Source organism: Lepidothrix coronata, unplaced genomic scaffold (genome assembly GCF_001604755.1).
Source record: "Lepidothrix coronata isolate B3197 unplaced genomic scaffold, Lepidothrix_coronata-1.0 Scaffold13, whole genome shotgun sequence".
Classification (NCBI taxonomy): Eukaryota; Metazoa; Chordata; class Aves; order Passeriformes; family Pipridae; genus Lepidothrix; species Lepidothrix coronata.
The window spans coordinates 3,250,130-3,273,805 of NW_016690193.1; the positions used below are offsets into that span (position 1 = coordinate 3,250,130).

Here is a 23,676-nt window from a genome sequence, read left to right on the forward strand (position 1 = left end):
CATGTACTTATTTAATGCCCTAAGCTGGACCTCCTAATGTATTATACCACAGGATTATAGAGATCACATGAAGAGCTTAATGGTACCCCAGTTGAGCTAATGTGAATCTACAATAAATCTACACAATCTGTGTGAGTCGTGTAGCTCCTCAGACATTTGATAAAAGATGAATTGTGGTTTTTAACTGCAGCAGGCTGACTGTAGATGGGACAGTAATATTTTTGTCTCATATGAAATCATACTGTGTGTGGTGTCTCTCATGAGATAAATCGTTAGGCAGTCTCTGTGGGGACAAGTCACAAGATGTTCATGTTAACAGGTTGGGTTAAATTGTGCTTGATGAGAACAGATTGATACTTTGATTAACTACATTGTTTTACAATTTGTGGTGACTTGTTCTCTGTTAGGATTTTAAACAGGTAGCTTTATCTCTTCTCACACCTACACATGAAAAAGCATAGTGTCTTTGAAATACTGGGTAGAAAAGCTAGATTGAAAAAAGCTGACTAAATGTGAAATGTTTGCTTGAGGCATACAAAGGACAGGACAATTGTTGGACTGAAGCATTGAAACACGAAAGAACAAATGAAGAGGGAAAATAATTGTTCATGTAGTTTAAACTGTTCCTCTAGTAATCTGCTTCAGCTTTCTTGGTAGTAGAGCTTCTGAAGGTGAGTAGGACAATGAAAATGAGGATACTTTGATGCAGTGACTTTTAACCACTGATGGTTTTTGCTTGCCGACCACAGACCTACTGATCTCCAGTGAGCATCCTGTAACCCTTCTGTACTCTGGTGGAGATTGTATAGGAGATTTAGGTTCTTCATAGGTTTTGCTTTTGCAGTGAAACTTTGCACAAGAACTATGAATCCTTTCCTTTGAAAGGATTGATGTCTTCCTTTGAAACACTAATGTTAATAAAATTTAAACCCTCTCCCTAATCACAGTCCCTAAAGAAAAGCTAACAAATTTGTGCAGAAGGCTTTCTTTTCAATCAAAAGTAAACAAACCCTGAACAAGGTCCCTTTTAAGCTGGAACTAAGTTGAGGCTTGCGAAAATTTGCTACTCACTTTTCTCCTACCTTCCCTCATCCACTTATCAGGGACTGCAGAGGTGTGATTGCATACCTGTGCATAAGATCATATAATTTCCCACTACTTCTTTGAAGTGGTCTAATTTCAAGCCCCTTTTATGCTACACTAATCCATGAAAACACTTTGATATATGCTGTTTCTTTCTCTGCTGTCAAGGTTTATCTGTTTGCTCTTGTTTACCTGGGCTGACAGGGTGCAGAGCTATGGCCAGTACAGCAAAAGTGTGCAGTGTCTTATTGCAAGAAGTACACTCGTGTTCCTGAACTGTTGGAGAACATGGCATCTTAACCTCTCAACAGAAGACAACCGTGATAATTAAATTTAAGAGCCTTGCAGCATATTTTGTGCCTACCTTACTGTATTAGGCTGTGTATGTTTTGTTATGCATTGCCCTGGAAACCCCAATCTTGCAAACTTCTGTGCTGTTTTTTTTTTTAATTCAAAGGTGAGACTTTTGAGAAGACACTCCAGTGGGAGGAAGCAGACTTCACAAGGGATTCTTGCTAGGCTGTTCTTCCAGTGTACATTGCAGTAAAATAAGTACTTCTGCTGACTGACTTTTTGTTCAGCCCTGTAATCAGCTGTGTAAAAGGGTTGAGGACTTGCAGACTTCTGGAGGAGAACTGCAAGCAGATATCCTCCATGAGTCCAGTGACCGGGTCTCAATCTCAATAATGTAAAGCTGCCCAGCACAGTTATGGACTGCTGCTTTTTTTTGAACTGGAAATAGGCTGAGTTGTACTGAAGTTTTCTGCTCTCTTTCTTCCATCCTCTTCACTTGCCAGAGACTGCACAGATGTGGTTATAGACCTATGTATGTGACTGTACAGCGTTGCTGCTGCTTAAGGAGAGACAGGTGCTTCCTAGGATGTTTGTATATGCAACACTTGACCTGATTTGCGAGAAAAAAACCCCAACCAACTAACTGAGTCTACATTGAAAGGTATTTAGTATGAAACCAACAAAGTGGAAATTAGTTACCTAATTTCAAAAGCTCTTGTCCAGTTACAAAGAGAATATAGGAAGATCTTAGGAGAAATAGTGACTTTTCTCTTTGAACCTCAGTTCCTCATGTGTGTGAAATGTACACTAGTGCTTCTTGTTCCACATGGGGATTGTTAGATATATAAAACATTAGTGGTAGGGGCAGGTACCTCATGTAGGAGAAGAGGAATTAGAGTATTGTCAGTACAGGTAATTGAAATAGCTCTAGAAGGCATATGTAAGTGGACTTGACCTTGTGATACAGTTAAACAACTGATAGATAAGATACGAAAGATTTACCTGCTTAAGAAGGTTCTGTTATTGCGTGGCAGAGTAAAGGTATTAAACTGAACAGTGGCTTTTGGAAGTAGAATTTTGAATGGCCTGCATGAGAGGTGTGTTCACACTTGGAAGATTAATAGCTTAATCAGGATTTAGCAGAGACAAAAGGCTAAATTTTTGTAAGTTGTTAACCATGAACTGATTAAAATAAATGGTTACTATTGTTCCTAGTGGCCCCCAAGTTCACTCCTACCCTTTCCTCCATGAATCCATGTTTTATAAATTAATTTATTTTCTCACCTTTGGACTCATTGTGATCAGGTTATTTGCCCTGTTTAATTGTAGTTAGTTTTTTACTTCACAGAGAATAATGTGATGTTGCAGTTACTGTTGCACATTGCATCTTGCAAAATGATCAAGTAAACCTACTGTCTGGTCTAGTAACAAAATCTGCTTGCAATTAATATAATCTGTCTGCTTCTGCTGCTATAACTAGAGCATAATAACTTTAGATTGATATGTATCTTAAAAGATAGTATCTCTTCCAATTCATTTAGTTTCCTTTTTTAAGTAGGGACGCTGTTTTTAGAATCTACTTTGTGACCACTTAAGTTGTCAAAAGCTTTTTGAAACACTGAGTTTGGAGTCTTTGAAGCCTGCACAATCTAATGGTGTTTTGTATTACTGAGGAAATCCCAGCATCCCAAGATGCTTTTGAAACTGGAAATATTTGCTTCCTTAAAGGAATTGATTTGAACTTAGAAATATTATTGCGCATTGTAGTCTGCTTGTTGCTGTCTTGTTACTTTTAGATTAGAGATGATTAAAAACCATAGAATTGGTGGCTGTGAGGGTAATGTCTGTGTTTTTCGACTACTGTCAGATTTCTGATCCAATAGCTGGGCTAGATGCAAGCGAACCTAGCCCTCATCAACAACGTTTGCTGCAGGCAAGTTGTTTTCTGCTAATAATTTAAATTTGCTATTTTTGTTCTTACATTTGATGCTTTGTACAGGCTGTTTATGATGACTGTGCAGTAGGAGTAAACAATCAGAATGAACTATTAGAGATGTTACTGTTTGTCACCACAGGACAAATGATCTTTTTGTGATTATTCGTTAATAAAGCGGTAAGTGGCTTTAACACTGTGATTGTATGTATGTGCAGTATACTGTTAGGTGGAGGTTTTATTTATAGTACATAAATACTGGAGATGAATTTGCCATTTTACAGTTTGTCAGTCACATAGTCCCAAAGATCTGTGCCAAGCAGTGGAATAGTGTTTGTGCCTGTAATAACAAATGCAGTTAATGGACCAGACAGGGCGCATGAAACATCAGCTTGAGGAGACCTTCCTAAAAAGTTTCTCGACATTTCTCGAGTTAGCAACACTGAAAGCCCTTGCTGTTCTGATCTAACTCTGACAAAGATGCAATTTGAATCGATATGCTGGCAACTGTTAATGACCTGTGTATCTGAGAACTCCCTGTGTTGTCATTTGAGTGTGCCCAAATTGGGACTTGGAAATAGCAAGAAGTTCTTAAATATCTTGGATAAATAAGACCTTAGGGGATGATATGGAGGAGATGAGGGGGTACCTGCTTGTCTTGAAGACTTATTTCGCCAGAGCTGTATCTGTTCTTTATATATGTTGACTAGACTTAGGATATCCTTGTGTAGGAAGAGATGTCTGTACTACAAGTGCAGACTGTAGCAGTCATCTGCCTGGGCAGTGAGCTGTTAACAGAGACAGGACTTGGGTGTTCAGTAACATGGTGGTGGTTATAAACTCTTAACACAAACGTCAGTAACTAAATAGCTCTGTTGTGGAAAGTGAGCTTTCCTACTGGGCACAGAGACATAACAGTGGCTCTGTCACTGGACCTCTTGGCATCTTGGTGTATTTTGAATGTGTGGCGAGATACGTACCATTTCTGTTCACTTGAGGTCTTCTCATGGCTGCAGAGTGTAGGCAATATTTCAGGAAGCTGAAGCACCAGTATGGAACCTTTACCACAAAAAAGTCTGTTTAGAGAGCTGCAAGATAGGGTAGTTATTTAAAGAAGGGTCTGTCTTATGGTGAGGGAATGAGTACTGTCTTGATGTTTGAGAAGTAATGTCTGAGGCTGGGATAGGAAAGATGCATAAAGAAAAAAGATGAAGAAAGAAAATAGTGAAGGCCAAGGAGGGCACAGAACAGATTACAGGAAAAAAGAGGGTAACAGTTTAAATAGCTTTGGGTTGCCCATGTGTGGTAACATCATAGAGCTTTGCATGCATCTGGAGAGTCTTACATCACTGATCTTTGATTTTTATCAGAATTCCCGAAGAAAGCCATAATCTCCCTTATTGTTGTTTACTAACTGAAATAGTGCAAGCTGATCTGAAGTTTCCGATTCTAGTCTTGGTGTCATACTGCTGTGCTGCTGACAGAATTTGTCATGTGATAGCTAAATGTGTAATATCATTTTCTTTTATTTAAATTCTTAAACAACACACAAAGGCTACATTGAAACAACCTCTAAGTTGCCCAGTCAAGCAACTCATGAATTCCAGAACTGAGCTTGCCTCTGCTTTGTTAATTAAGTTCTCTTGCTACACCTTCTGATACCATCTTTAATTACACAATCACATTAGTTTTTCCAAAGCTGCTTGCTTCGTGCATGGGACAGATCAGCTAAAAGGGTGAATCAGGGCTGTGCAGTGAAGGACACTTTTGCCTGGAGGAGTCTGCTGGACTTCTACAGCAATGGAAAGATTTCTGATTGAAGGAGAGTGCTAACAAAAAGGAAATTGGCAGGAAGTGGGCAGGTGATCTGAAGAATATGTCAATTAAATATTCCTTGGATTATTAGGTATGGTATTAGGCAAGCTACTTAGAGCAGGCTTTTTCTAAGTGGTGTCTAAGCATGCGTCTTGGTTCCTGAGAGGTTTTTGGTAGGAATGATGAACTCGCAGAGCTGCAAGCACGTTGCCAGAAGTTGTGTATATAATTTATGGTCGTACTTGCTTAAGTCGATAAGACCTCCCAGATCCTGGGTCTGAAGCTGGGTTCTCAAATCTCTGATTATTTTGGTGTGGGGTTTTTTTTGTTTTGGGGTTTGTTTATTTGTTTGTATGTTACTTTTTTCCCCCCGACACAGGAACATCAGTAATGGAGAAATAGTACAATTCATTTTTCAGGACTGTTTAAGAAGCTGCAGTACACAGGTAGATGCCTTCAGGTAAATGAGTACACGAAACTAGTGTTGGGAAGGAGAATGCTTGAAAGTGCAAGGCCTGTATAAGCATGGAAGAGTTAGGCAGGTGAGAAGTGTGGGTGGAGCAGGAGGACAACGGGGATAAAATTTGATGACACTTTGTAAGGGATTCCTTCTATTTCCAGCATTGGCTGACTCTCATAAGCTAATTCTCACTGGTTTTGCACAGTACTCCCCAGTGTATCTGGCTCCAGGTGGTTTGTTATCTGGAGAGTAGCTTGTATGGAGTGCCAGCTTCATTCTGGAAGTGGTGTTACCCAAACAGATAAACTGTGGAAGATTTATGCTGGTTATGCTGGCTTCTTCACACTGGAACATGTTACCTGCAAAAGGGATGGACTAGATTGTGTTAATGAGAATGCTTAGCAAGTGCATAGGAAATGCATCTTAAATGCTGAAAGAAGCAAGGGTTAGGATGGAAGGGGGAGGCTGATCATGCAATTGAATCTTGAACATATGAATATATGTGTACATATATAAATATATATACACACACACAGGGAAATGCATAACCATTTTTTCATTTTTGCTTGCCTCAGAAATCTTAAAAGTTGTACCCTGTATGTTTTTGGACTCTTTGAAAATGGCAAAAGTTGCTGTTACTTGTGAGGCAGGCTGTATGTTTTCCTGTGCTAGCAGAGATTTTCATGTCTTAAGATATGTGCAGGGAAGTCCCTTCTGTACTGGCAAAGTATTGCTGTATGGGCTTTGGCAGCTTATGGTACAAAAAAATTCTGGTTGTTGTTGGATGCCTTTTTTCCCCCCCGCCATGGTCCCAAACTGAAATAAATTAAATGCCTACTTGGTTTGCAAAAAGGAGAATAAAAATGTAAACCTTATGGAGGGTAAGAAGGAAAGCGGGGGACTGTGTGACTAAGATATTGGTGCTTGAGGGAATAATATGTTCTCTTAAGCCTCTCAAATATCTGGAAGATACCAGTCTTTGTTTCATTTTAACTTTCCCCTGCGGGTGTGCAACTACTTTGATACTCAGATATCTAGGATATTAAATAATGGATGAAAGGAATGTTTCAATGTTTCATCCTATTCTCATAGTCCTTTAATATGACATCTCAACTTATTTGGCTTTGGACACATAAAGGTTTTATCTTTTATGTTGTTTGGTTTTGTTTACTTTGGTATTGATACAGATGCACCCTTTTATGTGAATATGGTGCTCTACAGATGTTTTCAACTGCTTATGATATGGTTTCTGGCAGAAAAATTCTAAGTATTTATAATTATTTCTGTTATTGGAAATATTATTTTTTTAAAAAAATAGAGAAATAATCTGTACTTTTTTTTTACCTGTGTAATTCTATGCAGCATTAGTTACTAAGCGACTCTGAAGAAAGATGTGGTCGGATGGCAAAAGTATCATAACAAAAAACTAAAAATGTGATGACTTGCATAAGATGTTTACTGCATAAGCTTCTGTTGTACTTGTTTATTTCAGTAGCACCTTATTTCAGTCACTGATCTCAAAAATTTGAGCTTTGTAAGCTCTTATCATGAGCGAAAGTTTGAGATTGGTCCCATATAACATACTTTAAAAAATTCTATCCTCAAACAGAATTAAAAGAAAAAATGTTTCAATGTTCTCTAATTATGTTCTTTTTTGTTACGCGCTATAATTTGATGTGCATAGGTATACGTGCGTTTCAGTTTGGTTTTGTTTTCTTTTTAACAGATTTCTGTGGATACTAAAGCTCAGGACACAATATCAATCTCATCATGACGCTTGAACATCTGTAGCTCACTGGCGGATTTAAAAGAATTCAGCATGGCCTAGTTGACTTGACCTTTGGAAAATTTATAATGTCCTCTGGAACCAGTATCAGCAAAAATCGGCAGGCTCCCCGCCTGCAGGGTGTTGATCCAGAAACATGCATGATAGTGTTTAGAACACACTGGGCACAGGTAATGTTAATTAGTTTTATTGATTTGAAGTAAACTGCATTAATAGGAATTTGCTTCATTCTTTCTTTTGAGATAATCCCGAATTGCTCAGGAACAAATGTCTTTCATGCAGCATGTAGTAGATGGCAATGAATTATTTTTAAAGTGCAAAGGAATTGACCTTCCAAGGTATGGTTAGCCTTTACTAATCACACTTTGAACTGCAGATTTGCATCTAAATGGAAGTGGTAGGACATTGTAATATCTTACTGAAGGCGTAGATCTTCTTACTGGCTTTCCTGTTGATTCACTGTGACTTGTACCCTGCTGCAAACTTCTATGCTTCCTTTCCTTGTGCTGGGTAAGGCTTGCCTATCTTTTGTGAAGTATATTAGATGCATAGTGCAAAGCTGTATGCACTGTTGTTTGTTATGCACAGATGTAGATTATACACTTCAGCATATTCTAAAAATTGTTTGCATGTCATCAGGATTATAATTGCTTTTAGGCGAAGATGTTTTGCTCTGAGCACCATACTTTTAGGCCTTATCTGCTGCAGTAACATGAATAACAGTTTATGTAAAATTGATTTCTGTGCTGCTGCTTTTGTTGTCCTTTGGCTATCCCAAGAAGCAAGCCAGACAAATGGTAGTGTTTCTGAGATTTTCCCAGTGTCAATCTCACTTAACTCTAGTGATGTTGTCATGTTAGGGGAGCCACTCTTCCTGTGGTTTTGCGGCAATTATCCTCCACTAAAAGGCTAAAGACAATGGTTGTTTCACAAACAATGAACTTCATTGTTTGTATGCCCAACAGAATTTAATCCAGGGGTATAAGTGCTGGGATGACAATTATTACTCAATCCTAAAACTAAATTGAAAGTTGCATGAGTATGTGGGCATCGGTGGCCATTCAGAAAGAGCAGTGCTGTGCTGCTGCTGCTACTTTTACTACTGCAAATCATCCCGTGATACTGGTACTGCTGAGCACAGTTACTCTGGCTGAAGAGCAGGTCCTTTGATTTCAGTCCTCTGTGACAAAGAAACTTATTTCTAACATCATTGAAACTCAATTTCCGAACACTGAGGAAACCTAGCTTATCCCTATTTCAGAGAACCCCTGGCTTTCAGCAATAGGACAAGTGGCAAATTTAGTTTCTGTCTGTCAAACTTTTAAAATTTGAAAGCATAAAAAGACTCTACGCTTTTTCTGTTAAGAATTTTGATTATTTTTTCCCTGCAAGGGCAAAGGCAAAATTTTTAAAATGCACTCAAACTGATCTACCTTTGTTTCTCTTTAGGTTCTGAAAATCTTAGAGAAGCATGATCCTTTGAAAAACACTCAGGCAAAGTATGGGGCAATCTCACCTGATGAGGCCAGCACTGTTCAGAATTATGTGGAGCACATGCTTTTCTTATTAATTGAGGAGCAAGCAAAGGATGCCTCAATGGGGCCTATTCTGGAGTTTGTGGTCTCAGAAAACATCATGGAGAAGCTTTTCCTTTGGAGCCTACGGCGAGAGTTCACCGATGAGACAAAAATTGAGCAACTCAAAATGTACGAAATGCTAGTAACCCAGTCTCATCAGCCTTTGCTGCATCACAAGCCCATTTTGAAGCCTTTGATGATGTTGCTGAGTTCCTGCTCAGGAACAACCACTCCAACAGTGGAAACAGAGTTGGTCGTCCTCTTGAACCAGCTCTGCTCTATTATCGCCAAAGATCCCTCCATTTTAGAACTGTTTTTCCACACTAGCGAGGACCAAGGAGCTGCCAATTTCCTCATATTTTCCCTGCTGATTCCCTTCATCCATCGAGAAGGAACAGTAGGCCAACAGGCCCGTGATGCGCTGCTTTTCATAATGTCTTTGTCTGCAGAAAACAACCTTGTTGCAAACCACATAGCAGAAAACACCTATTTTTGCCCAGTAAGTTGTTCTTACTTTGCACAGTCTTCAGTGCTAAGCTAACTGTCTCTCCTGCATTCTTTTCATCCTTTCCTGTCTTTTTTGATGAAGATGTGTTGTAACACCTTTATTTCTGCTAACAGCTATTTTGCAAATGATAACGCTGTATAAACCAGCTCCAATGCCAAACACAGTCTTGCTTCTTGTTTCCATATCAGTGTCTTGTGCTTTTGGGCCAGCACAAGTGTTTTTGCAGTCACACAGTGAATTAAATTGGGAAATTGATGGAAGTTATAACAGAACGCGGTCGGAGGGAAACCTGTTCTGTCTCACTGTGAGGCCCCTTTGAGATTCTGGGGCTGAAGTGTCTGAGAAATGGGAGTGAGGTGTTCTGAGGAGGTTGTTCTGGTGGCAGTGCTGGCTTAAGCAGGCTGCGCTTGCCACACTGACATCAGTTCAAAAAACAAGTGTGAAAATAGTGAGAGTGTTATAAAAATGTAATATTTTTTGCAAGATAAAAGGAAGATTTGCTCATTGTCACAGAATGGGATGTTTCTATGGCAGTCTCAGGTAAAGAACCATCTTGCTGTGTTTTGCTCTGTTACAAAACTTGGTAGTACTGTTCCATTGTTACATCTGGCAAATCGATCTTACTACATGAATAGCAAGGCTTTGCTGTTAAGTAATTAATCTAATTTAACTAACAAAGCTGGCCTACTGCAGTTTACAGCTAAAGCAGAATGGAATAACACCACCTGCTTCTTCATCACAGAAGATTTGCAATGGCAGTGTTCAAACCTTAGTATCATTCTCTACAAAAGTTGCTCTTGTGTGTCAGTGTTTGGACCGATTCTTTTATCTTCTTCATGGCTTGCATTTTAATTTAGTAAATGCCAGAGCCTCACAGAGCTACTAAAGCAGAGAGCTCTAGAGCAGAGAAAACTAGAATCCCTGACTTAAACATCACTGCCTGACAGCTGCTCCAGCCGTAGTTTTCCATTTATTCCAAGATTGCTTTGAGCCATAAGGCAGAGCCAGGTTTGCAGGCTAGGGGAGGCCTACAAATTGCAAAACAAAACTTCTGAGTAGTTTCTTTTGGTCAGTTGTAAATATTGCATCGTTTTTTTTTTCTGATGAGAGATTCCAGTTGACCTTGTTTAATAGATGCTGCTAAAGAATATGATATTAGTCCTCAAACTGTCCCAGAGACAGATACCATTATTGGATCCATGCTTTAACTTCCAAAATTACATCTTCCAATTAATGAAAAAAAAAAGAAAGAAGCAAAACAAGGAAAAAACCCCTTATTATACTGAAGATAAAAGCCAGCTTCCAACATCAGGGAACTATGATTGACAATCATTCCAATTAGGAAAGCTTCTTGTCAAAATGTGCTAAAATCAGATTTTTCTGAACAGTAATGAGACTGGCCTAAGTCTGTAGTAAGACTTTAATGTAATGCCATAGATTCAGCTAACTAGCTCACTATCTTTCTCAAATTTGAGTTGTGATGAGCTGAAGAACAGATTTTGTTCTGGTGGAAGAATCTGTAGGTGTCAGTGACATTGCTGTATGTCACTCAAATCAGTACAAATGTTGCCTCAGGTGCTCTGCAAAACAGTTATCACAGTCCTATGCTGATAGGAGCCGTGTTTGGGGGGCACTGTGATGTTATCCCTGGTTCTAGGGCTGGGTTGGCATATAGGGTTTTTTTTGCTGTGCCTTACTGGATAGTATAGGCAACCCCTGTAATGGAGTCTGACCATAAATCTATGCTGCCTCATATATCCAGATCAGTGTTAGATCTGTGCCAAAGTGAACCTTAAGGCTTTCTTGATACTGTTTTTTGACATAACTTTGGTTAGCAGCTTTTTAAAAACTGGATTGTCCGTAGTTCCATAGTATTCAGAGCTGTAGGTGAATAAACTAAAAAGGAGGAAGGAGAGAGGCTGCAGTAGAGTACATCACTAACAAATGTTTTGAAGACACAATGTGTAGGGAAACTACTGGATAAAGTTTTATGATGTCACACCATATAATTTTTATCATGTTTCGATCTGAAAGTTTTCTGAATCTGACTGGAGACACTATCTGTTCAGCATTATAGTAAGAAAATAATGCTCCTTAAAAATTTTGAGCTGGATAACATCTCAAAGTCTCTCCATAAAACCTTGTATTTGTAAACACCTCAGAGCTTAGGAAAGCAAGTATTAAAGCAGGAGGAGGGATGGCTCTGCAGTGTCCTTGAAATGTTGAAACTGCATAGAGATAAAAAGACTATGGATGTGAGAGGAAAGGGAATTATTAAAGGGAAGGAATTGTCCAGGTAGCAATTGATCATGCATTAACAACATATTATAATCACATAATGTGTCTGTGATTACAGATCACGTAGTCAGTCAGTGTGTTCTGTGAGTCAAGAGAAAGTAAAAATTAAACTGGTTGATGGTGAGAAGGAACCTGCTAGAGATGCTTCTGAAAGTAGATGAGCATGTAGGATTGACATGACAAATGTCGGGAAAAGTTTAAAAGGACACTGCTTTGCATAAAACAAAAAATAAAACCAATCTTGCCCTTTCAGGATGTGAACTCATTCATTTCCTTACTTCTCAGATTTTTTTTTTCATTGATGTTTTGTTACTGATTAAAACTCTGTAATGTAGCCTGTATATGTGCAGTATTTTATAGATCTGCTTATAGAATGTTCTGTTGGTAATTTCAAATGGTAATCCTGTTCATACCATATACTGCTGTGAATGTTTTCAAATATTTTTTATCTAAAGAGATGGAATTGCTTGCAGTGGCTACTCTCTTAGTGCTTAAGAAAGAGTTTCGTAGAGCCATTTTAGCTGTACTTCACAGCAAAAATAAGAACTTTCTAAACTTTACAGATTTTAGCAGCTACATCTGACACTTCTTACTTCAGTAGGTCTGACAAACTAAAGAATTCAAGATATAGACTGATTGTGAGTTCACTGCTCCTTTTAGTGGAGAGTAGCATGTTTTGTCCAAGGTCAGCTTCTTATGCTTAGGGACTAATATCCATATGAAGGAGAAATGTGGATAGTGCACTGCTTTGAAAATCAGATTGCTTACTGAGACGGGAGGATGTGTTTATGAATAGCAATTAAATTTTAAGCAGACAATAGAAAATCAAGTATGCATTAATTAACAGCTTGTAACACAAAAGAATCTCAAGTTCTCTCGTCTGAAGCCTGTGTTTGTGAGTGGAACTGTTTGTGTGGGTTACATACAGGTAGTTCTATGGGCCAAGTAGGATTTTCATAACTTTTTTTCTGAGCTCTTCTACTGTGAGAAAGAGAAAAAAAAAAAAAACAACAAAAAAGATTATGGTTATAAAAGAATGTGATCATACAAATAAAACTTTGCTCAATAGCTTTAGCTTCTTAGTTTTTTAATGTGCCTCCAGCATCGTCTTTTACCTATCCTTCATCTATCTGCATGTATATGTGTATAAAACTGTGTATATGTCACGGTGCTAAAGCAGTGAATTTTCCACAGTATTCCCCCCTCCCCCTTAATATTTGGCTTAATTATATATGCCAGAATAAATGCATCTTAAAAATTATGTGAATTAGGAATGGAAAGTATACAGAAAGACAGCCTTTGTCTGACTGGATGGGTTAACAATTACAGTCACTTGCACTTGCATTTGATTAGAACCTGAATCCCCTTCTGTCAGCCCTTGGTCTTTGACCTGCACATTGTCAACTGTTTGTTTTCTAAGAGATAAGAGAATTGTGTTTCATCTGAGCTTTGACAGTCTATTCCTGTAGATGCCAAGTAGCCCTTTGTAAGAGGAAAAAATTCTTAGAGGAGTCTGTTGAATGAAAATTAAAAAGATTTCCATCAGGCTGAGTTTTAATGTTCCCATAAAAATGAGAATCATCATAAAAATTTCCTGAAGTTGTATAAAATCATGTCAGAAAGATAAGAGTACTGAATAATATTTAGAAAGTTTCCGGCTTCAAATAACTTTAGTAATTAAAACCTTCACCTGAAGCTACCATACTCTAGATATATTAAACAAAACTTAAAAACACTTTTCGGAAATATGCTTTTTAAATTGTAATTGAAAGTGTGATCTTATGCTTCAGCGATACCTTCTACGTAAATCACCTGTAAGCCTTAATGTTACTGGAAAAAATGTTTAAACAGTAACTTATTTCAGGCTTTCTTATTTCTTCTTCCCCCTTCCAAATAAATAAGAAAGGAAAAAGAGAAGTTCTGAACAGTTGTGGTTTTTTTGTTTGTTTTGGTTTGGTTGTTTTTTTGGCTGTTGTTTTTGGTTTTTTTTTTGTTGTTTTTTTTTTTTTTTTTTTTTGGTTGTTGTTGTTGGTTTGGTTTTTTTGTTTTGTTTTGGTTTGGTTTTTTTAAGTGGATTCAGCTGAGTTCAATTGCCTGGGAATGAAAGTCAACATATATCTGTGGTCTAAGTGACAGCTGAACATCAGCTTTTTCTTGATGGGGCACTTTCCCCCTCCATTTCTAATGTTTCATGTTTCCAAGTGAAATGACTTCCTGTAGGCATGTGTAAGCAGTAACATTTGAATCACCAACAAAAGACAAGCTGTGAATATAGGGCAGTGATGGCTGTTTCTAAAAGGGACCAAAAGAAAGTGACAAATGGTTTGAGAAGAATTTAAAAAGAAATTATAATTTAGGATTAAAAATAAAGAAATAGACAAAACAATCTGATCTTCTCCATCATTTTCTCCTAAATACCAGATCTTGAAAGAAGAATATTGTATAGAAGGCTCTTTAAAATATTTATGTCTTTCTGCCCCGGGACTTTTTTGAAGGGAAATGAGATTAATCTTAACACTCTCTTATATTCCTTAAACTAATAGGAGAAACCATTTGTGGCATTGCCATTCAAGCAGATGGACAGTTAGCTTATTTCCTCTTCTATTTTTGAAATACAGGTGCTAGCAACAGGACTAAGTGGCCTCTATTCATCTTTGCCTACAAAGCTGGAAGAAAAAGGAGAAGAATGGCACTGTCTGCTGAAAGATGACTGGCTTTTGTCACCAGCCCTTGTGCAATTCATGAATTCCCTTGAATTTTGCAATGCTGTGATACAGGTAATTGAGCAGAGTTGGCCTGTTCTTTTGAAATAGTAGTCTTTTATATTTTCTGCAGAAGTTTGTAGATTATAGAGTTAATTTACTTTTTTTAATGGTATGGACTTTTAAAGTTACACTAAATAAATTGCTTATAAAATGAATGTTTTGTGCTGTCTATCTTGGTTATAAGGATGAATTAATAAATTTTTGGTTTTCAAGTCACAAGTGTTTCAAATGAAAGCTTAATATTTCGTTATGTAATTGGGAAGATTTTCTGTTAAAAGAAAAAACAAATATTTATTGGATTTTAATACCACTGTTGATACTAAAAGTAAATTGAATGCCTTTACACGTGGGAAAATGTTTTTGTATCTAAGCTCTCATAATAGCATACAAAGGACAATAGTGAAAATAGTCTGTTTTGCCTGTTGGTGAGTACAACATAAAGAAAGCCTTCCAAGCAGAATTTAGGTATCTTCCTAGAAATATAAATTCATTTTAGATTGGCCTGTTTTGAATCCACTCTGTGCTTAATATTTCTTGTTAACAATTTTTTTTTGCTTTGCTTCCTTACTGGTTTTTTTTTCTGTTTTAAATCTAAAATGAGATTTCTGTCTTTACGTATTGTTTTTAAGGCTAGGAAAAACCCCTATAGAACTCTAGTCCAGTTTTTCATTAAAACATAATATAAATCCTACAAAAACTGTAGATTTATGTATTATTTAAAGAAATGTGCTGAATAGAATTGAAAGTTTAGTCACATTTATTGTTAAATAAATGACTGTTAAAGCATTGAACAGGCAAAAATAACAGCTGTCATTGTTCAAATGCAGTATACAAGATTTTTTAACATGCATGTTTAAACATGAATAGGAGACAATATTCATTTTGGTGTCTAACCAGAGTTATTCTACAGATCTACATTTATGGGAGACCATATTTCATACCTTTATTTTGAAAGGTAATATAAAGAGTGCTGCAGAAAAACTAAAGAGGAACGAATTCTTTTAAAATCACTGTTCAAATAAATTCAAAATCATAGAGGATCTTCAGCTGACATGTAGAAGGAGCAGTTTCTGACTGCTGGTTGATTGTGTCTAGTATAGTCTTTCTTCAGTTAAATTGAAAGCTTGCTTACTGCAGGAGTTTTTGCTCTGTGCATGCAGTGGTCTTTGTGATGTGGCTTTCTCTGTGTTGACCCAAAAACTTTGACCAGAGATTAAAAAGGGACAGTGTAGCCAGGACATTTACTACTTTTTCCCTGGATCACAGCAAAGGAGGGGGCCACCCTTTTTCTTCCCATTTTCAAATTAAGGGTTCCAAATTAAAGGAAGTCTGGTAAGAATTGCAAGTGAGAGAATGTATTTGTGGCCACAAGTAGGCTGTGACATTCTAGTCTCTATGTGAACTTTGTGAACTTCAAACAAAATATATTAACTTTGAAAGCTTCTGAATGGAATTTTATTTTGCTTTTTTATACATGAATTAATATTATGTTTTCATTGCAAAGACAAAATGAATGCTTCATTATAAAAGTGAATTTTTGTCTTTTAATAACAGGGTTTTTTTTTTAAAGATCCTAACCATCCTATTGAATGAATAATGTAGGTTTTGGTATATTTTCTGTTTGTTTTACAGTGGCTGAGAGAATGGCATGTGAACAGTATATTTTTACCCTATAGATAGCGAGTGCTTTGGTTTACCTACTCTTGAACCATAGGAAAGCAGCTGTTCTGCTTTTTCTTCTTGTAGGAAGACAGGTTAACAATGGCAAGTCCACCTTCAAGTGACCCTGACGAGGCTGCGGGAGCTAAATTTAGAATCTCAAATCTTCCTTTGATACATGGGCATACACACTTTTCTGTCCATCCATTCATCCTTGTCAGCGTGCAGGAAGATTGAAAAACCCTGTTGCTAACTTTGGCAGACTTACTGTAATTAAGCAGTTTCTTTGTAGAGGGAACAGTCTTTAAGAACCTGAGTCGTAGCAAATGCTGGTGAGAAGGACAAACGTTTGATTAAATGGGAAACGTTTTGGTAGTGGATAATAGTTATCTATTCCCTGTCTTGTTTTAAATCTCACTGGAACTCTTCTGTGTCTTTCTCTCTCTCACCCTCCTAGGTGGCACATCCCTTGATACGTAACCAGCTTGTGAATTACATTTACAATGGATTTTTGGTGCCAGTAATGGCTCCTGCACTCCATAAGGTCAGTGGTGTATGCAAGCATGACACAAAATAATAACGCGTAAAGGTATTATGGAAGACCTCTCTGTAAAGATCCTATTAAATGTCCTGTCAGTACTGACTTCCATACAATTCAGTAAGTTTCTAGACTAACTTTCCATCTTTTCATTCTATGCTTTATTAAGCACGATATAGGTATTTCTGAAAATGTTCAAAATTCTTAAGTGCAGTTCAGAACCAAAATATTTTTGTTGTCCTAGGCTCACATATTGTCAAAAAAGCGGTGACATTTTAGGCATTTCATCATGGCAGACATGTTTCATAAGCATTTTTTTTCCAAATATTTTCCAAAAGGAAAATGCCCACAAGGAAAGGGTCAATAATTATTATGCTAATTTTAGCAAAGTTGCAATTGTTTTGTATTTCCTTATCATAGGTGGTAGAGCTATTTTCCTAAAGTGGAGTCTGGTGTCAATTTTCTAATGTGTTAGTGTGCAATTTATGTGACATTGAAGAAAAAATTTTCCCCTTTTCTTTGAATTTTAGGGGTTATCCTCTGCCAAATATGACACCAATGTTGGTGAATTTGCTTAATTTTTTTTGTTTGTTTCTTAGGCTGCAAGAAGTTACATTTCCAACTGTTGCATAATATGTCAATTATGTCAATTCTCCATGCCTGGGAGTATTCCAGGCCAAATGGGATGGGGCTCTGAGCAACCTGGTGTAGTGAAAAGTGCCCCTGTCCTCTGCAGAGGGGTTGAAACTAGATGATCTTTAAGGTCCCTTCCAACCCAGGCCATTCTATGGTTCTATGATTCTTTGAATTAACAGTCTTCATTGCCCTGTAAAAGCACACCTTGTTTGAGGAGAAAAAGGAGGAACTGCTGAAAGTAAAAATCCATGAAAAACTGGCAGAAGATAACCAATAAATTACTTTTTGAAGGTCTCCTGATTTTCACTAAGCCTGCCAAGCAGAAAGCACTGCAGCTGTTCCATTTCCTGAGAGGACAGTGAAACACCATACCCTGCCTTCTTGTCCACGACTTGTTTTAGTAGCACGCACAATTCTTCATGATAAATAGTCACCAAGAAAGTCATGAGCAGCGTAGAGTCTTTTTCAATGATTCAGCAGACCTCAAACATTTTGGAACTTGGTGAGGGTTCAAGTAAAAGTTGGCTGTGATCCAGATCAAAGCTGTAGCCTGTCACTGAAATAGTTCACCTCCTTACCTGGCAGTAATTTTTTCTATTTCTGTATCTGGACTTAATCCCTTACCAAGACTGGGAATTAGAAGTGAAAAGCCTAACCAGTTTTAGGTCAAGGTTATGGATAACAAGGGAGATATCAGAATGGATTCTTAGTGAGTTCTGTTTTTATCTCTGAAGTACTCAAGACTAATCTTAGATTGTTTTGAGTACTACTATGCCTGTAAAAGCCATTCTTATCGGTCAGTAAATCTGCTAACACCCTATAGGGTTGATTACTTCCCTGTTCATGTTACTTAACTAATTTAAAGATTGCTATTCTGATTACTTTTTTTTCATGTGATTAAAATTTTGTTGAACCTCATTTATATACTCTGAAACTGGGTGAAATCATAGTTCTCCTGAAAATGGGAATACCGGCTGCTAACATGAGAGTTTTAAGCCTAGATCTTTCTTGAACCCCAACACTCTGTTTGGTGCCTTGTTCTTCCAGTAATAAGCCTTTCCTTGATTAGCCTTAAGATTGACCTTTTTCTCGTTAAAAATTAACTACTTGTGTATAAACTTCAAATGCATTTAATGGAGAAGATGGATTGCACCATCTAGTGGATCTGATACAAGCCTCTCACATCTGTGAGACCAAAACTCCATAGCAAAAGGAATCAAGTAAGTAGAGGCACATTTGACCTCTCCAGTCTTTCTTTCCTGTGCTCCATGTTAATTTAACAGAAAATAAATATTTTACATACTAGATTTTGGGACAGATGTCTGTGTGCTAAGACAGATAATTATGCTATAACAGCTCTTCCATATATCAAAGTAATTTCTAGTTGCCATTGGAAACATTCATGCTAAGTTGAGGAGTGGGCTTTGAAAACTGCATCACCCCTTTGGGGATTTGTGTTGTAATTAACCTTTAGGTTAATAAAAAATTAGAAAGGGCCAAAATGAGAGAAAGGCCAGTGTACTATGATGGTTTTTAAAACACAAGTTCTTTCATTTAACACAATACTAAATGGATCTTGATTTTTCTTTTAAACTCACTTGAAGTTGGTTTGATATCATAAAGTCTGCTTGTGGCTGAAGATTTTAGTTTTCATTCAGTCATTCAGTTTGGGTTGTTCTGACTCGTTCTGGCTTGTGAGTTCAAATTCAGTGTGTAATGGAGCGTCATATAAATACCTGATTAGGAAGACAGATCTGTGAAAGGTTAAAGGGTGGTAAGAGGAGATGATGATAATTATTGGCACATCTTCCTAAGGTGTTTCTATAAATCTTTTTTCTAGAATTTAACTGGGGTAGAACAGCTGCTTCTGATAATTCTTGGTGATCGAGGGGTGAGGGAGGGAGGGAGAAAGAAAAGAAAGAAGGAAGAAAGTCTAAACTTCCTATAGCATTCAGCCCTTAACATCCCATATCCAATCTGGCACCCGTGGTTCAACCTTAATGTAAAAATTGGAAGGGAGATGAGCTTCTGGGTCTGCTCTTGAATGACCTGGGGAGGCACACTACTACAAACCTGATCTTTCTGTACTATATTCTAGTTTTTCTTCAAGAAGTAAGGTCTTGAGGAAGAAAATTGTGCTGGAGCAAGACTTGCATTTGTTTTTCCAAAGATGGTTCCAGTCAGGAGTGAGTTTGGACTAGACGATCTCCAGAGGTTCCTTCCAACCCTAACTATTCTGCTATACTGTGACTTTTTCAATGTGTTCTGTCACCAGGTCCCCGTCCCCAGTCAGCAGTGACCATGCATTTTTCATAGTCTTTCTTTTGCTGTTGAAGCTCTTCTTCAACTCCAGCTGGGCTTTGGCTCTCCTAATCCTTTCCCTGCACACTTGGACACTTTTTCCATATTCCTTCTGGGTCATCTTTACCTGCTCATGTCTCTTCCATGTTTCAGATTTGTTAGGAGCTCCTAATTCATCCATGCAGACCTCTTGTCTCCTTTCCTTGACTTCCTTCCCCTCTTCCATCTTAAAACATTTAACTATCAAACAAGACTTTTAGTTAAAGTAGCGTAAGAATTTCAGTAAAAGTATTTCAGAATTTCAGTATGTGGTTCAAAACTTTGAGATATGCGTATGTGTGATCTTGAAATATTTGTAACATTTATGGAACTGTGTAGTAAGCTCTGCCTTTTTTAGTTTTTTTGCAGATTATCTCCCTATAAATACTTACTGTGTACACCGTTCACTGCGTGAATGAAACAGTACAAGACTGTTGAGGATGGAGATGTGTTTCTATGAAAAAGTCAGGGGGTGGGGAGACCAATGTGTTTTGCTTGGTGTGATTTTTCTGGTTTTATCTCAAGAAGCTAGTATGGAGTTGAAAAAAGAGTTCTCTAGTTCAGGTTTTTTCCAGTTAAGGAAGTTTCAAATTGATTGGGCAAGCAAGCTAGCTTGAAATAACCTGTTCTTCACAGTGAGCTCTGTGAAGGTTATTTATGTAGCAGATTAACTGTGATGTGCTTAAATAACCCAAACATTCTCAAGCTTATGACTACCTAGCTTCATTTTTCAAAGATAAGTATCCTAAATATAGTATATTCTTGTCGCCTAATTTATACCTTGTCTGTACTAGTCTTGTCGCTTTATGTGGGTTATCCCACCTACGTGTAGTGAGCGATTGACAAGTGTGTTGGTATCTCCAAAGCTGCACACTGCTGAATGGGTAGTCACAGCCCAGATTCGTATTGTGTAGCTGAGGATATGCATTAACTGGCTGCGCTGGATAGCCCTGCCTCGTCCTTTGGTTGTCTGGGTGTTATTGTACTTTTTATAGAAGAGTTAACTTCCTTACTTCTGACATGCGAGTTTCTTCAGAGACATCAAAGAAAAGTGATTCAATGATATTGTTTGGGTGGTGGTAGCGTGTGTCTTTGTGCAAGGTCCTGAATTCATTTAAAAACAGAAGGAATAAAATGTTTTGTCTCTAAAGATGCAGATCTAAAGCAAATGTTAGTTCAGTAGTTTTCTTTTTGTAGTAACAATCCATTATTGAAATTTTTGCCCAAACTATCTTTTATTCTTTCTGGTGTAAGCGTCTGGGATTTAAGAAAATTGAGACTTTCTGACTAAATCAGTTCTTAAATTAAGACTGGTAATTTTTGATGGCATATCAGTTACAACTTAAAGTATGCGATTCTGTATGTTCTTCCCTACATTTTGGTACTCAGGAAAAAATTAATTGTGAGAAGGTATAATTCTGCTCAGGTACAGGGCCATACCATTCAATTCTGTGACATATTTCACTGGGTATTTCTTGCTGCACTTTCAAAACTAACATCTCTGAGCTCTATCAATAAAATACAAGATCTTCTGGGGGCAAATTATACAAGGGTCTAAGTGATCGAATAAGACTAATTTTCTCCTCAGTTGAAACCTAATTGAAATCCCAGAGTGAATCCAGAATAACCCTGTGGAAGTAATTTTTACTGGTTCTGCTAGAGGCCGTATTGCCTTATTTTAGTCTTCATGTATTTGTTAGTAGATTGTGTTTATTTACCTTGTTCTTTTAGGTAGTTACAGCACTATTAAGTGAAATATAAGTGAAATCCTTTTCTGAAGGTTTTTAATATGGATATATATTTTGTAGTCATAACCATGTGCTAGTTAATTAGGAGCCACACTGTGGTATATGTAAATATTATGTTATCTTTGATACAATTCAGATTGATTATATACATCCTTGTACTGTAAGCGCATATGATTTAATTTTAGTTTGGCATTCAGAGAATTTGGGTGACAAAGACAGTTATTCAGAACATCTTGAATGTTTATGTAATTTGTGGTACTTCAATTTAGTGAAGAAAGCACTAAAATTTGACAAATTATATGATAAAAGCAAATTTTTAATGTCAGCGTTTACTGCTTTACTACGTGGCATTTAATTGCTAACTGTGATATAATTATTTTTCTACTTGGAAGGCTTGTTTTAATCTGAATAGGCTTGGTTTAGTCTGAATAATGGAAAATTGTACCAGCTTTTTAGTGTAAAACATTTCTGTTGGCCAAGTGAACAGAATCGCTCTGCGGAAGTGCTGGCATGGTCCTGTCAAATAAACTCTGTCAAATGGATCTCAAATCTACTGCACACTAACCCATCTAAAAGAAAGCCTCTAACATGGCATGCTACTGTGATAATTCAGTAATACTTGCTTGATGATTACACAGCTCAGCTAGGGGGAAATGACCTGTAAATTATACTCTACAGATTAGAAGGAGCATCTTTATAAATATCCTACAAGACTGTCAGTTCCCATTTAGAAATAATACCATCTTTCACCTTACTGAAAAGCATTCAGACAGCTGCTGTAAAAACATGCAAACCAAGTGTCACTGAAAACTTTGAGTAGTCTTGTGCTTTGGAGAAGCCCAGTAATAGCACAAAGCTTAACTGTAGCAGCTGTGGTGTGGTTACACGTAAAAGTGCCTTTCACTTTTTGCATCAAACACTGGAGCGCAGTTGAATTTTCATCTGGTGTAAGCTGAAGCAGTTTATAAACGTAAGGTGAGGGAAGCTGAAATGGTATGCATTTTCTGGTTCCCCCAATGTGCAAACTTCCTCTGTCCCCGATCCTGCTTGTCCCTCTCTCTTTTGCCAGGACAACTGTTCATATTTGAAACTGATTGAGGTTAAAACTCACCTTTACTTCTGGATAGTTTTAATCTGAATCAATTCCCTCATCCAATTCACTGTGCAGAGAAGTGAAACAGGAACCCTTTTGCTTATATAAGCAGAGGGCAAGAAGTTGAAAATTAATAGGAGGGGGTAGAAATGGTTGTAATTTTTTTTGTCAGTGAGGTGGGCTTATTCAGATTAAAACTGCTCATGGATCTAGAGAATAAGTTCTATTAAGAACATTTATGTTCTTTTCGTGGGCAATACGAAGTCCTTGTAAGAAGGAAAATTGTGATGGAAAGGAGGAATCATGTAGCCGTATTCCTGTAAGTGGGCATGAAGCTGTAAATTAGAAAACATATCGTGTGATTCCCAAAGGAAAATAGCCAGTAATAAAGAATCAGTGCAATTGGTCTAACACAGTGAGTGTAATATATTAAACTGAACTCACGACAGTAATTTCTAGCTCTTTGCTATTACTTGGCACAGTAACTTGTAAAAGCTGGATCTCTTTACAGTGTTCTGCCTCACCATCTAATCAGTCATCAGAGGAGGTGGGAAAAGATTTGCTAAAAATTATTACATAATTAGAGAAGGGTATTACATGGCTAAAAGTGGCTTTCTCTTTTCAATAATCTCCTGTCAAGTATCTGTCTGGTTATGAAGAGTCTCAGGCAGTCCCTTTTGTAGATCTTTGTCACAGATCTTAAACAGATCCTTGTGCAGAAAAACATGTGGATTAGGCTTTTTTAATGGTATTTTTAGATGGGCACTTTAAATTTATATATATATTTAAAAAAATCCATCAACTTTTAGTTATTACAACTGTTAATAATGAAATAAAATAAAAATGATAGAGTGGTCTGATTAATGCAATGGATATGTATTTTTGTCTTGTTTTTTTATTTTCAATCCTATAATTTTATCTTCAGAGCAGCAATATCCCTGGTCTCTGCCATTAGCAGAAGGGATCTAAAGCAAGGGATGCTACTAGTGGGTTTCTGTTTTTGTTATTGAGGAAGCAGTGGATTTAATATTGCTGAAATACCTTTATCAAAACATAGCTTGAAATTTACTTCCTTAACGAAGGAATTTTATTAATTTCCCTTTGTCGTGGTATTTTTCTTTACATTTGAATTATCAGAGGTGA

General features: G+C 37.2%; 1 protein-coding gene across 10 annotated transcripts in view; it reads left to right on the top strand.

Moving 5' to 3' along the window:
• FAM160A1 (family with sequence similarity 160 member A1) overlaps positions 1-23,676 on the top strand; it is an 87,121-nt gene that overhangs the window by 43,051 nt on the left and 20,394 nt on the right. For 9 of the 10 annotated variants that reach the window (XM_017805927.1, XM_017805928.1, XM_017805926.1 and 6 more), the window contains 4 exons: positions 7,312-7,541; positions 8,821-9,447; positions 14,373-14,531; positions 16,636-16,722. In XM_017805927.1, coding sequence (XP_017661416.1) covers positions 7,440-7,541; positions 8,821-9,447; positions 14,373-14,531; positions 16,636-16,722 — 975 coding nt within the window. In that variant the 5' untranslated portion in view covers positions 7,312-7,439. Of the gene's footprint in view, positions 1-5,561; positions 5,668-7,311; positions 7,542-8,820; positions 9,448-14,372; positions 14,532-16,635; positions 16,723-23,676 lie in introns of those variants that run through there. The other variant, XM_017805933.1, reaches the window with a different exon arrangement.